This window comes from Callospermophilus lateralis, chromosome X (assembly GCF_048772815.1).
Source record: "Callospermophilus lateralis isolate mCalLat2 chromosome X, mCalLat2.hap1, whole genome shotgun sequence".
Lineage (NCBI taxonomy): Eukaryota > Metazoa > Chordata > Mammalia > Rodentia > Sciuridae > Callospermophilus > Callospermophilus lateralis.
The window spans coordinates 34,088,356-34,101,846 of NC_135325.1; the positions used below are offsets into that span (position 1 = coordinate 34,088,356).

Below are 13,491 nucleotides of genomic sequence, written 5' to 3' on the forward strand. Positions count from 1 at the left end.
CATGTAATCTACCCTATAGCCCTATTGTCCATTATTATCCCAATTTGACAAATAAGAAAACAAAAGCTTAGCAAATGAAGGACTAACTAATTTGGTGTTATACAGCAAAGATTCAAAGTTAGATCTATGTGATTCTAAAACCTGTATTTTATCTTCTTCAACAACCTCTTTAGGGAGGACTTTTTGTTCCAGTCATCTAGGTCTTCAGGAGACCCTCTTCCCTCCTGTAGAGCAGTACTTGTGGGACCTCCATCATCCTCTTTTATGTACCTTCATTCACCTTGGCACTTTGGACCCAGAGATGTTACTACAGATTTTCTAAACTGGTCCAGAGATTCTGGGGGTGGGGTGTTCTAGGGATTGAACTCAGGGGCACTGGACCACTGAGCCACATCCCCAGCCCCATTTGTATTTTATTTAGAGACAGGGTCTCACTGAGTTGCTTAGGGCCTCGTTATTGCTGAGGCTGGCTTTGAACTCGTGATCATCCTGCCTCAGCCTCCCAAGCCACTGGGATTGCAGGTGTGCAAAGTGTGTGCCACTGCACCTGGCTGGAGACTTTTCTTTACTGACTGTGGGATACAAGGGGGGAAAATATATATATATTTGCTTATAATCCTGGCTTTGGCTGCAAAAAATAAACTCTTGATGATTCTTTGAGTAATGGAAATTTAAGGAAGAGCGTCATTCCCAAGATAGCTAACATTTTTTGCCTGTTTACTATGTGCCCAGCAGTATGGACAGATAGTCATGGACAGATAGTCCCTGACTTAGGATGACTTGACTTAGGATAATTTGGCTTTATGATGGTGCAAATAAAAATATGCATTCAATAGAAACTGTATTTCCTATTTTACATTTTGATTTTCTTTTCCCGGGCTAGCAAGATGCAGTATAATACTGTTCCAATGCTGGGCAGCAGCAGCATCTGCAGTTCCCAGTCAGCCATGTGATTACATGGGGAACAAACAAGACTATGCTGTACTGCATGGATAGGCTCTGATGTTCCGTAGATTAGGTGTATTCAAGACACTTTCAACTTATGATATTTTCAATGTACCATGACTTTATCAAGATGTAACCTCACCATATTGATTGATTTGATCTCCAGAATGATCCTAGGGAATAGTGACAGTGAGTCTCCTCCATTTATTAGACAAGAAAAGTGAGGCCCAGGGAAATGATAGAACTTCATGACAAGATCACAGGTAACCAGACTCCCTGGGTTCTTCATCCCAGGATCTCTGGGCTCTTGAAGGAGATTCTGTTCCAGACTCTAGGATGGCAGAGAGTGCTAACCAGAAGGAAGCAGCTTTACAATTTTGTAAAGAAGCATAGTATTAAAGGCAAGTCAATGTAGACTATTTTATTCTGAAATGCAAACAAACACATGGACATTTCAGCCAAGCTAAGCCACTATGTCTCTGTAACCCATGTACCATTCAACTAAAAATATCAGTGACACACGTAGAAGCAAATTAGCAGAATTATCAAATATTGGTAACGTCTAATGGCTCTGAGTCAAGGGTAGGTATATCTTGCTTTAGGGACTCTCTGCACTTCCTTCCAGGACTCTGTGGAAGGACTCTGATTTTTGCTTTGATGTTCACTTTCGAATTCTGAATATGTTCTCACACACCTCTTGTAACTCCTTCCCTATTCGTGGAGATGCTGAGGAGCGCTGCCCTAGAGCACAGTGTGAAACACGATCTACTCTAATATGATGCAGGGCTGTGTCTGCTGAGGGACCGTGTCCCCAATTAGCGCATCCTTTCTTTTCTTTTATAATTTCTGATTCAGAATTTTCACACATGCCCTAATTTTTTTTTTCACAGATAGGACTTCCCTAAGTTCATATTTTCATTATTCCTCCCAGAATGTTCTCTTTTCTCTGTTAACAAAGATAAAATCCAATTAGAAAATTCCTTACATATACGGTTTTATAAGATGTCAAGTTGTCCCTTTGCCTGTATAGTATAATAGCTAAAAGCACAGATTTTAGATTCAAGTTGCCTGGGCAAACCCAGTTCTGCTGTTTACTGGCTGGTGACCTTGAGAAAAATTACTTTACCTCTTGGTGCCTCATGTTTCTCATCTATGAAATGGTTATGATGAGCATTCAGTTATATATCTATATGTGCAAATGTGTGTGTGCATGTGTATACGCATACACACATGTGTACATATATGCGCTATCTATCTTAGGACCATTTCTGGCGCATGGTAAACACTGTGTGACTATTAGCTAGCATTGTTCTTATATCAGTGTTATAAGCTTGAAACCCTACATGTAAAATGAATTTCCCTAGGATGAGGAATATTGGCATGCCAAAGTTTCTTTTGTGCAATAAATTAGGAGACAGCATAGCATGAATCAGTAAATAGCTGTGGAGCCTTTTAGCCATTATTTTTGACCTTTATCTAAGAACTGCAAATAGCTGCAAAAATGACTAATGAGTTTCTCCTATGTTTCCCTTTCAAACAGCTAGAGGTTAGCAAAGGGGTAGTGACATAGACAGGTGGTGGGAGAGAGTGGCTGGTAGGCAAAGAGAATATATATGATGGGGGTGGGCCTCCCCCTTGTAGAAATCCTGGGCAGAATTATTTACTGCTACATCAGTGAAACCCGACATTGTAGCATTTCTCTTTTGTTCTTCCCACCAGACCAGAAGTCTCGATGGCAGAAGAGTCCAAACCCAATCCAGCATGGAATCAGCGCTACTTCTTTCCTGAGGAGAAATTTGCTTTCATGGCCTGGGGCTCTGAGAAGCAGCACCCCAGCCCTGCAGGCTTTGGTGAACCGAAAACAACAGGGTCTGCTCCTCTACTTAAGTTCCTGGGTGTTACTGGTTCCATTTTCTCCCCATTGCACTCTACAGCCATGCAGGAGGCTGGGGCCATTGAGGATATGGTAGAAGTGGAGAGATACTGTTTCTTTTTAGGCCAAAGGGCTGCTCTATAGCAGGCAGTCTCAGAAGAGCTCATGAGAGATAGTTGGCCATGATAAGTCACTTGCAGGGGTGTTAACCCCAGCCTTGAAGATAGTGAGCACTGCCAAGGTCATAGGTGACCTCTTTGCTGTGAGAGATTTGCAATGGAGGGGCTCTTTCAAACAGGAGTGGCATCAGGAAAGGAGAAATGATGAGAGTATCCAGGAAAGCCATAAGACACCCTTGTAAGAAAGTCGATTAGACAGAGCCCCAGAGTGGGTGGGAATCCATGAATAGGTAATACAGAGGCCAACAGACTTGGAGGACCCATAGCTAAGGTCTCAGGTACTTCTCCACCATCTCTCCCCTCCACTGGGGCCATGAACCAATAGGAATCATGATCAGAAGCCCACAGCTTCTGGGGCCTGCCATTTTTTTTCTAGATTTTAGTAGGGTGCTAATGATCAAACCAAATTATCTCTAAAGTCCTCCTAATTGCTAAAATGATGGTTATAGAAATAGCCTTCTAAGAATATTCTTAAAGTATGCCTTTACTTGGCTTCCAGAGAGCCCTTGTGTGGCCTATTTACATGTGAACAGTGCATTTTATTCCTTTTTTTTTTTCAACTCTTTGCTGAAGCAGGGTCTCATTTTACAGATGGGTAAATTAAGGAAGAAGGAAGATCAGCAGTCTTTTTCAACAGAGATGCTTAAATGGTTTCTCTTTGTTTCCACAGACAAGAGTTTCAGCACTTCTCACCTCCTCCAGGCACCTCAGGAATCCCTACCTCTTACTCAGCTTATTACAATATTTCTGTGGCCAAAGCAGAGCTGCTGAACAAGTTGAAAGACCAGCCAGAGATGGCAGAAATTGGCCTGGGAGAGGAGGAAGTGGATCACGAACTGGCTCAAAAAAAGGTAAAGTTTCTTAGTATGCCTTAGAGATTGTTAACATTTGTATCTGGAGGGTAACCAGCTTCTCTATACCCTCTAAAACTCTTTCGTTCCTGTATTTTCAGTATGGAAATCAAACAGTCTCTCTGGGTTTCTCATGGATCCAACTCCAGCTTCTTTTTGATTCAAGAAATAGTAGCAGTCATAGTAATCAAATCAGTCTCCCCGATCCTCAAGACCATCAGACCATCATATAAGATAGGAATTGCTATCTTTTTTTTTCAACCAGCTAGGGGATTGATTTTCCCAAGGGTTATATTCTAAATGATAGATACAGGACTTCAAGTCAAGACTCCGGATTTGTGCTCTACCAAGCTACCCCTCTGAGTTAAGTCAGTCTTGTAGATAACTCAACGCCCAGGGCACATAAGGGCTTCTGCCAGTGAGTTCTAGCCAATGGCAGTGTCATTGATTTTTATTCTCTGTGTAACTTTCTGGGAGAGAGAACAGACTTGACTAAGGAAAATAAGGAGAAATTATAGGCTGGCAGACTTTGGTATTTATTTGCAATGATGGTCAATTATCTCTTAGAAATACAAAATAGATAAATGGAGATGATGTTGTTGTTGTTCCAAAACCTCCTTTTCTTCCTCTAAATACCACTAGCCTAGTTTTTAAATCAAGTTCCTGGAATCACTTTGCCCTCCCTGCACTTACCCATTTTATTTCATAAGCAAATAGGGTTGCCATGGCAACCTCAAAAGCCCAATTTACCATTTTGTGGACATGTGAACTCAATGTAAATTGCTCTTCTGCCCATATTTCCCTTTAAGGACATGACCTGTAGGAAGGTACAGGGCCATTTGCAAAAGTCCTCCTTCCAATTTCCCATCTGAAGCAAAATGTCAGAGAAAGAATTGGAAGCATGGTGGTATCGAAGTTTGATTGCTCCTTTGATTCCATGTTCCCTGAGCATGGCAGGGCTGCTCCACGCTTACTCAGGACCTGGCCTGTCAAGGGGCAAACCTAATAAAAGTCTAGCCAGGAGAAGATAGCGATGATCAGAAATGGCAAAGCACAGAACAACAGACAGTGATTTGAAGTGACTGTGGGTGGGCTAGGACAGTTTTTTTGTTTCTGAGGAAGAAAGGTGAGGAAGGTCACCAATTTGCAATATCACAGAGAAAAACAGCCATCTATGGCTGGGTCTGTATAACTCCATAGCTGTACATACTGCATTTTCCCTAGGGCTGAGGTTCAGGCTGCAGAGTCCTGGTGCTGAGAAACAAAAGGCTCTTCTACTTCATTCTTCCACCCATCAGAGCCTGTCAGCAGGGATGGGTAGGTGATTTTCTAAGTGTCCCTGGCATTGTGTTTTGTGTGGAGGTGCAGACAATGGTACAATACCTGGGAATCTTTTGATATCTACATATGTTGCCTCATTCACATCACCAATCCCCAGTTCCTGGTGGGTTTTAGAATTTCCCCCCAATGCACACTTATAATACTTCTGATGAAATCATGATCTCCTGCCTTTTGAACACTTCTAAAATATAACAACAGGCTCTAGAACCCAGAGAAAACTCTCTTAGTCTTGGTCACCTTGGACCTCTCTAAATAAATGACTAGTGAGGAACACATTCTAGAAAACTGTAAGCCAATGGTGCAAGAATACCTGAGCTGGAATAATACTAAAAAGAAGCACTGAAGCATGCTTCCTACATGCAAGATACTATTCCAAGCAGGTAACATGTTAAATCATTTAATCCTCATAACCACTCTAGGAGATGAGTACTATGGTTAGCATATTTTTAGATGGGGAAATCAAGGCACAGAAAGATTGAGTAACTTGTTTCAGATTCAAACCATTACTTTGTGGCAAAGCTGAGGTTCAAACACAAGTAGTATGGCACTCAAGTGCATACTCCTAACTGCTTGCAATACTGTCTAAAAAAGCTATGGGTGACCTGAGTTGCCTACATGCCTGTCAGAAGCTTGCAGCTAGGTGAGTCTCCTTTAGTTTAGGGGATCTTATAGTAGTAGTGATGCTACTACTGCTGATGGTGGTGGTGGTGGCGGCAATGACAGCAGCATCAATTAGCATGCATTGAGCACTTCATGTTCCAGACACAATAGTAAATATTTTACCCCTGTTATCTCAACAGCTATCACAACAACCAGGTGCAGGGAGTACTTATTCAGTTTGTAGATGTGGAAATAGAAGTTTTAGTGGGATTAGGTATCTTGCTCAAGGTCAGAAAGTTGGAGGAGGTAGAATTGGAATACGAGTGTCTCTAACTCTAAAATTCCATATTGCCTTCCTATGGTCCCAGAACTGGTTATGCCTTGAATGCACACAAATTGGAAGACACAGGCAGTACTTTGCTTGAAAGAAGGACATTTGGTGGTAGGCAAGGGATCACACTCACACATGACATACCACAGGAACAACTTCAAATTATTCTGAATTGTGTAATTCTAGAAAACTTGAGAGTTCTGGATAAAAAATAAGAAAGAGAGGAAGATAATTGAAAGAATCCTTCCAGAGCTTCCAGAGAAGGGCTTTCCATAATGAAGGTGGGAGAAAAGCTGGGCCCTAAAAAAAGAATCATAATACCCAAAGGGAAGAATGAGTGGGTAGAACTGTAGAAGCATCAAAGGAACACAGGGGTAAATATGGGGAATATAGAGGACAGTGAGGAGCTAATCCTGAAAGATTTTGAGAAGTGAAATTAGAATGATAGGGTGGGACAAGATTGAATAATTATAATATTAATAATAGCAGCCTAGATTTTATTGAGTACTTACTCTGTGCTAATCCCTTTGCATGTATTATCTCACTGAATCATTACCACCCAATGAAATGGGTGCTGAAAATACCCTCACAACTTCTACAGATAAAGAGAAGCTCATAAACATCAACTCATCCAAGGTTCCAGTTAGGACGTGGCAGAACTAGAAGTCAAACCCAGTCATGGTGACTCCAGAATGTACACTCCTATTCAAAGGCCTTGAAAGCCAAGCTAAAGGGCTGGGAGTGTAGCTCAGTGGCAGAGCACTTGCCTAGCATGCTCAAGGCCCTGGATTTTGTCCCTAGCACATAATAAATAAATAACCAACCAATATAAGAAGGATCTTAGGCTGAGGATGTAGCTCAGTGGTAGAGCAATTGCCTAGTATACACAAGACCCTTGTTCCAATCCCAGCACCACCACAAAAGCCAAGCTGTGGGGGCAAGGACCTAGCACAGTGCTATAAACAGAGAGATACTTCAGTGGAATGAAGGAGAATGAAGTGATAAAAAATGATGACACATACTTTTCCAACCTAGGATCTCACAGACATCTCACTCCTATGTATCAAACAGTCTCAACAAATGTTCAATTGCATTGAGCAAATAAGGCTTAGCCCTTGGGTAGCACTTGTCTAATGCCAAGAAATCTGATGATGACATGGAGATACCTACCAGACAGGGACAGCAGATGCCTGTCCAGAGCACCAGAATTGCTCACCATTTGCTCTGATTTTCTTGGTTTCCAATGACTGGGGTAGAGCTTACCATCCGTTACGTTGATCCCAATACAAGAGTGACAGGCACTGATTAGTTTCTGTTGGTACCCATGCTCATCATTGGTCTTCTCCTGTTTAACTCCCCTAGATACAGCTTATTGAAAGCATTGGTCGAAAACTTTCTGTCCTGCGAGAGGCACAGCGAGGGCTGCTGGAGGATGTGAATGCCAATTCTGCCCTTGGGGAGGAAGTGGAGGCTAACTTAAAAGCTGTCTGCAAATCCAATGAGTTTGAAAAATACCGCTTGTTTATTGGGGACCTGGACAAAGTGGTCAACCTGTTGCTGTCACTTTCTGGAAGACTGGCCCGGGTGGAGAATGCTCTGAACAGCATTGATTCAGAGGCCAATCAAGAGAAGGTAGAATTGGGGTCCTTGGGGATGTGGATGGAGAGAAATGCCAGGTGTTTCTCCTTAGGACTCTCTCTTTCATGTTTGGCTATTATGAGAGGCAGAAGAGTAGAATGTTAGCAGTGTGAGCACTGGCTTTCAAGTGTCCCCCAATTCTAACTCTACCACTTACTAGCTCTGTAACTGTGGACAGTGTACTTAACCTCACTGTCTCTCAATCTCTTCATTTGTACAATGAGGTAAACACACTACCTGCCACATTGGGTTGTTGTGAAGATGAAGTTAGGTAATCCATGTTAAATACTGAGGCAATCCAGGGTAAATACTGAGTCAGTGCTAGCTGCCAGTAGTAGTGATGGTGGTAATGGCAGGAGCAGCAGCAGCAATTTTGCCTCACTCTCTCTAGAGTTGGAAAGGGAGTTTTCATCAAGCAGTTGAGATGGAGAGACTGTCAGTTTCACAGGTTGGCACACACTGTGTCCATACCTGAATCAAACTGAAGCACCTTTCTCTATATAAATGGCTTTGAAATCACCACAATAAGGGATGCCTATACATGTGCACATCCACTCAAATGGAGGCACATGCCATAGAGAAAGCATTAACACAGTGATGGTTCATGAGGCTGCTCTGTTAGAGTCTTCCCCGATCGCCAAACCCAGTGACAGTTCACAGATTAAAGACAGCCTTAGAGAAGGAAAGCGGTTCTAGCACATCCCCCTCTCCAGAGTGGCTGTGACGTCTGTGCTCCTCCAGCTACAGGAGAGAAAGGCATTTCTATGGCGGTGGCCTTTACATTGGGAAATCTAGGAGTGATCAATTAGCAGAACGGGTAGCTGCTTGGTGGTGCCTCCCTGGTGAGCACTGCTAGGCAGATGCCTGATAATTAGGAGAGCACTTAATTGGTCCTCTGCTTCCCCAGTTGGTGCTGATAGAGAAGAAGCAGCAGCTGACGGGCCAGTTAGCAGATGCCAAGGAGCTGAAGGAGCACGTGGACCGCCGGGAGAAGTTGGTGTTTGGAATGGTCTCCCGCTACCTGCCTCAGGATCAGCTCCAAGATTACCAGCACTTTGTCAAGATGAAATCTGCTCTTATCATTGAACAGCGAGAGCTGGAAGAGAAGATCAAGCTTGGGGAAGAGCAGCTGAAATGTCTCAGGGAGAGCCTACTCCTGGGGCCCAGCAATTTCTAATTCTCTCAGCAGACTGCCACAGCATCCCTGCCTGGCCACAGTGGGAAGTGCTTTCGATCTTCAGTAGTGGTTTGTTAACAAGTAAACAGCAACAAGTTAGTGATTCATCCCAGCCCTCTACCATGGCTCTGTCTCACTGCTTCTTCCCTAGCAGTGGTCCCAACCAGTGAGGGGACCCTAGGGGGTCACCAAGCTTCTGCAGGGAGCTGCAGCAAGGTGTGATCATACAACCACATTCTCCTTCCCACAGTGTAGGTGGGCAAGCATTCACTGCCCACAGAATCACCAAAGTGCCTTTATTGTCTCTGTACCCGGACACCAAAGACCAAGAACTCCCTACCCATCTGTGCAGCTCCGTTGTGCTCCAGGGCTTAGGGCCCAGACATCTCCCACAGAGAACTGCCTGACTTGAGGGCATTCATGTACCACCATTTTCAGAGCCTCACTCAAGCTTTGTAGTGGGAGGCATAGAAGGAGGGATTGTATGTGACAGAAGATGGGCAAAGGTAGAGCATCCTTAGGTGCCCCTCAGGAAAAAGCCAGGCTTAAACCAGTTGGCTCCACTTCTATCTTTCCTAGAAGCTAGTTGAGGGGAAGAGGCCTACTCTCAGCCTTGACTAGTGAGGCCTTCTTCCTGTCCTCAGACCTTAGGCCTATCACCTCATATTTGATCTTGCCCTTGTATCACTGGGAGTTCCAGATGCCTATTCCAGGACTTCACACTATGAGCTTTGATTAGCTACTCCAGTTGACTTCTAGATATAGGTTTCATTATTGGGGAGAGGGTTCTTGTTATATTTTCAATGACCTTTTGATTGTATTTATTTTCATGTTTTGATTGTTTTTTTTTCATTTTTGAATTAATAAGGTGAGGAGAGGGAAGTTAGGGGGAAGAAAAAGAGAGGGGAAGAAGAGCATTTTCTGCAGATCAGACTGAGTCTAGGTAAGCAAGTACTGAGGCACTGAATTCTTCCCCACATAGCTACAAGTGTCTAAGAATGGGGTTCTTCCTTTGAACTCATAGCCACCCTACCATGGCCTGCCCATGTTCTTCCTTTGATATCTGGATGACCATGAGCTTAGCATACCCCAGCACAGCTCAACTTTTTTGTGCTAATATTTGAAACCAAAGAAATTTCCCCAAACTAACAATAATTGCCCATTTCTCTAGCATCTCCAAATCATGGGATTGGTGGAGGCACTCCTCTAACAACTTTTTTCTCAGCCTGTGACCTGGCCCAGGGAACCCAGACTACAATAGCTGGGAACAAATTATGATCCAGCCAGGATTTCAGGCAAAGGTAATCCATCCTTATCTTTGCAGGCTGTGTGCCAAGAACCCCAGCGGGTGCCTGAAGCTATGGGTAGTAACCAAAACTTATATGTACTGTTTTTTCCTATACCTCCTACAGCATTGCCATATAGTACCAGAGTTAATCTATCTTCCTTGTTTTATGCCCTGGTGTCTCCTTTGCTTTACTACTCTTGCACTTTGGAACCATTTTTAAATAAAAAAGGGGTTACTTGAATAGAAACACTGCAGTCCTGCAACAGTCAATCTGATAACTGAAATGGCTCCTAAGTAATTAAAGGGAGGGTAGCCCATATCGTGTGGATATGTTGGACAAAGGTATGTCCCAGGTAGGATGTAGCAGGATTGCATCATTCTGCTCAGAATGATACACAAATGAAAGCTTATGAATTTCTTATTTCTGGAATTTCCCACTTAATATTTTTAGGCCATGGTTGATCACAGAAAGTAAAACTGCAGATAAGGGGGGACTACTATACAAAGAACTGAAGTTGCTGCTATTGCCAAGGCCCTGAGACTTGTAGCCAGCTTCTATCCTGGAAAAGTTAGCCATTGGGCAATGGCAGAAAGGGAATTATAACCAAACTGTGTCCTATTACCCAGCTCATTGTCCCCATTGCTTGCTAACTAGGGTCAATCCTTGGCATTACACAGCCCATCTAATCCCATCCCAGCCGAGCCCTGGCATCTTGTTACTGCTGAGTTCCTCAGAGCCCTTGCAACTTAACTGCAGCAGCAGGGGTACCTCACTCAACCAAAGAATTTACCAAGGAACTTTGCTGCTGCTACAAATACTGGTTACTAATTTCCGTTTCCTCTACATTGTGTCTGAAAACAATAGGAAAATCTTGGCCAGGAGGGTATCCTGGGGTGGTGGTAACCCTTTATGTGGGGACCTGGGTATGCTCTTAGTACTGCTGCCAATGCCAAGACCACTGTTAGAATGTCAACCTTGTCATTCTCCCCTCTGGTGGAAGATTCTACTCTATTCAGGAGGGTTGATGGCTTTTAAAGGGCTGGGTTTACCCAAGTGAAACTTGAGAAATTTGGGAGAGTGCTTTGAATACAGGCCATTATTGCCACCTCTCAAAATGAAACAGAAGCCCTAGGTAAATAGTAAGCCCGGTTGAAATGTCTTTTATTAGGAGATGATGCCAATATGTTCCATCACTACAAGATTTTTTGGCTGGAATAGATTTTGTTGGGGTGGGGGTACTGGGGATCAAACTCAGGGGCACTCTACCACTGAGCCACATCCCCAGTCCTATTTTGTATTTTATTTAGAGACAGGGTCTCACTGAGTTGCTTAGCACCTTGCTTTTGCTGAGGCTGGCTTTGAACTTGTGATCCTCCTGTCTCAGCCTCCGGAGTCACAGGGATTACAGGTGTGCGCTACCATGCCCATCTGGAATAGATATTTGAAGTATGTACCCAGGGAAAAAAGTGGTCAACTTAACTGGTCGCCATGGCATAGCTAGTGTGTTTGTGTGTGTGTGTGTGTGTGTGAGAGTGTGTGTGTATGTGTGTGTGTGTGTGTGTGTTTTATTTTTTTTAGCCATCATTACATTGGTTTTACCTTAATTTTTGTGATACCAAAAATATTAAGTCTGTTTTTTTGTTGTTGTTTGTTTGTTTTGTTTTTGTGGTGCTGGGAATTAAAACCAGGACCTCACACATGCTAGGTAAGCACTCTACCACTGAGCTACATCCCCAACCTTAACACTGTTATTTTTGTACCACATCCCACCTCAAATTAGTTTCTAGAGTTGGAATGAGAACACAAGGATGCTCATTTTCACATAGAACCATAGGTCCCAAAGTACTTAAAAAGTAACCCCCAAACTCTACTGAGCAGTAGAAGTTTAGTAGATAAAGGTACTAACTTTATCTACACTGGCATATAGCACCTGCCTGCCATGGCAGTCCCCTTGTGAGAGATAGTGCTACAAAGCTGCCAGTATTATCTAAGATGTAATAGTTCTCCCATATTCTCAGTGTAAGGGGCTCAGCCTTCTTCCAAGGCCTTTGAGGGAGTAGCAGTTTGGAAGACAGGCCAGATGGTATCCCCAAAGACAGTTATTGGTCTTGACTTCTGCTCTTTCCCTTCAAATATTTACATTGCCCCCCCTGGGGAAAAAGGAAAGCTGATGGTGGATTGATAGCAAGGAGTCCAGTATAAGAGTTACTATTAGTTGTCCCCTCTACTTCCCTCATCCCCAGGGCTCTGGATAGTTGAATCTCCCACAGTGAATCCCACTGTTGTCTCACAGCTGGACACTCATCCAGGATATAGAAGTAAATGCCAAAGTGGAGTCCAAGAGAATGAGACAGAGATACTTAAAATAAAGCCCTAGCGTGGGAGAGAATAGGAGAGGGAAGGAAGGACAGAGGGTGAAAGGATGAAATGGCTCTTTCAAGGCTGGGTTCAGATTCTGTTTTCCATTTAACTTCATGTGCCAAAAAGCTTCCCTGGGTCATCAGAGCCACATCCTGAACCCCAGCCTCCCTGAGGGTGCTGCTTTGCCAGTAGCAGGCCCCAGACAGAGGAAGCTGGGCACATTTCTGGCTACTTCCACCCATCTGGAGCTTGGCAACTCCTGCTGTCTTGGCCAGAGGAGTTGCCTATGCCAATAATATTTCTGTAACAGCATATTGTACTATTGAAGATTAGTAGATCTTTAGGGGGTGGGTGGGTCACGGGCCATTTGTATAGATAAAGAATCAGTGTTTGTTGTACAACTGTGGGGGGGGGGGAATCAATCCCAGGTGAAGCTTATTTTTTTGAATCTTACTGTCTCTATATTTGTGTCCTCCACCACTCCCTTCTTGGCTGACATAGATATGCCTGCCAGATCGTCATCAAGGGTCATATTTTAATAAAAGGTGCTAAGGACAAAAAATAATTGTCTCGTGTGTTTTGACTCAGGTTATGAAAATTCCTTAATATTCTGCTGAGAAGTATCTCAAAGGAATTTGATCACCTATCTATTGTCTGTCATAGAGAGCTTTGACAAGCATAGCCCTCCTACATTCCTAAACCTCTACTTTGAGCTCTTAGGGATGATATTGATGCTGTACCATATATTATCCCTAGTAAAATTGCAGGATCTGACATAGCCTTTTAAAGGGAACAGCTTTTAGACATCTATTCTGAGAACAACTTGACTAGGAGACACAGAGTTTATGCCATTGGTCAATTTCTCTCGTTACAACAAGATTGAAGCAAGGCATTTTTCAACTTAGA

The 13,491-nt window shown here is 43.3% G+C and overlaps 1 protein-coding gene across 3 annotated transcripts in view; it reads left to right on the forward strand.

Annotated features, from left to right (window-relative positions):
- Shroom4 (shroom family member 4) overlaps nt 1-13,136 on the forward strand; it is a 51,514-nt gene extending 38,378 nt beyond the window's left edge. For all 3 annotated transcript variants that reach the window (XM_077106299.1, XM_077106298.1, XM_077106297.1), the window contains 4 exons: nt 2,665-2,814; nt 3,668-3,848; nt 7,483-7,752; nt 8,666-13,136. In XM_077106299.1, coding sequence (XP_076962414.1) covers nt 2,665-2,814; nt 3,668-3,848; nt 7,483-7,752; nt 8,666-8,935 — 871 coding nt within the window. In that variant the 3' untranslated portion in view covers nt 8,936-13,136. The remainder of the gene's footprint in view (nt 1-2,664; nt 2,815-3,667; nt 3,849-7,482; nt 7,753-8,665) is intronic.
- Nucleotides 13,137-13,491: the final 355 nt, after the last annotated feature.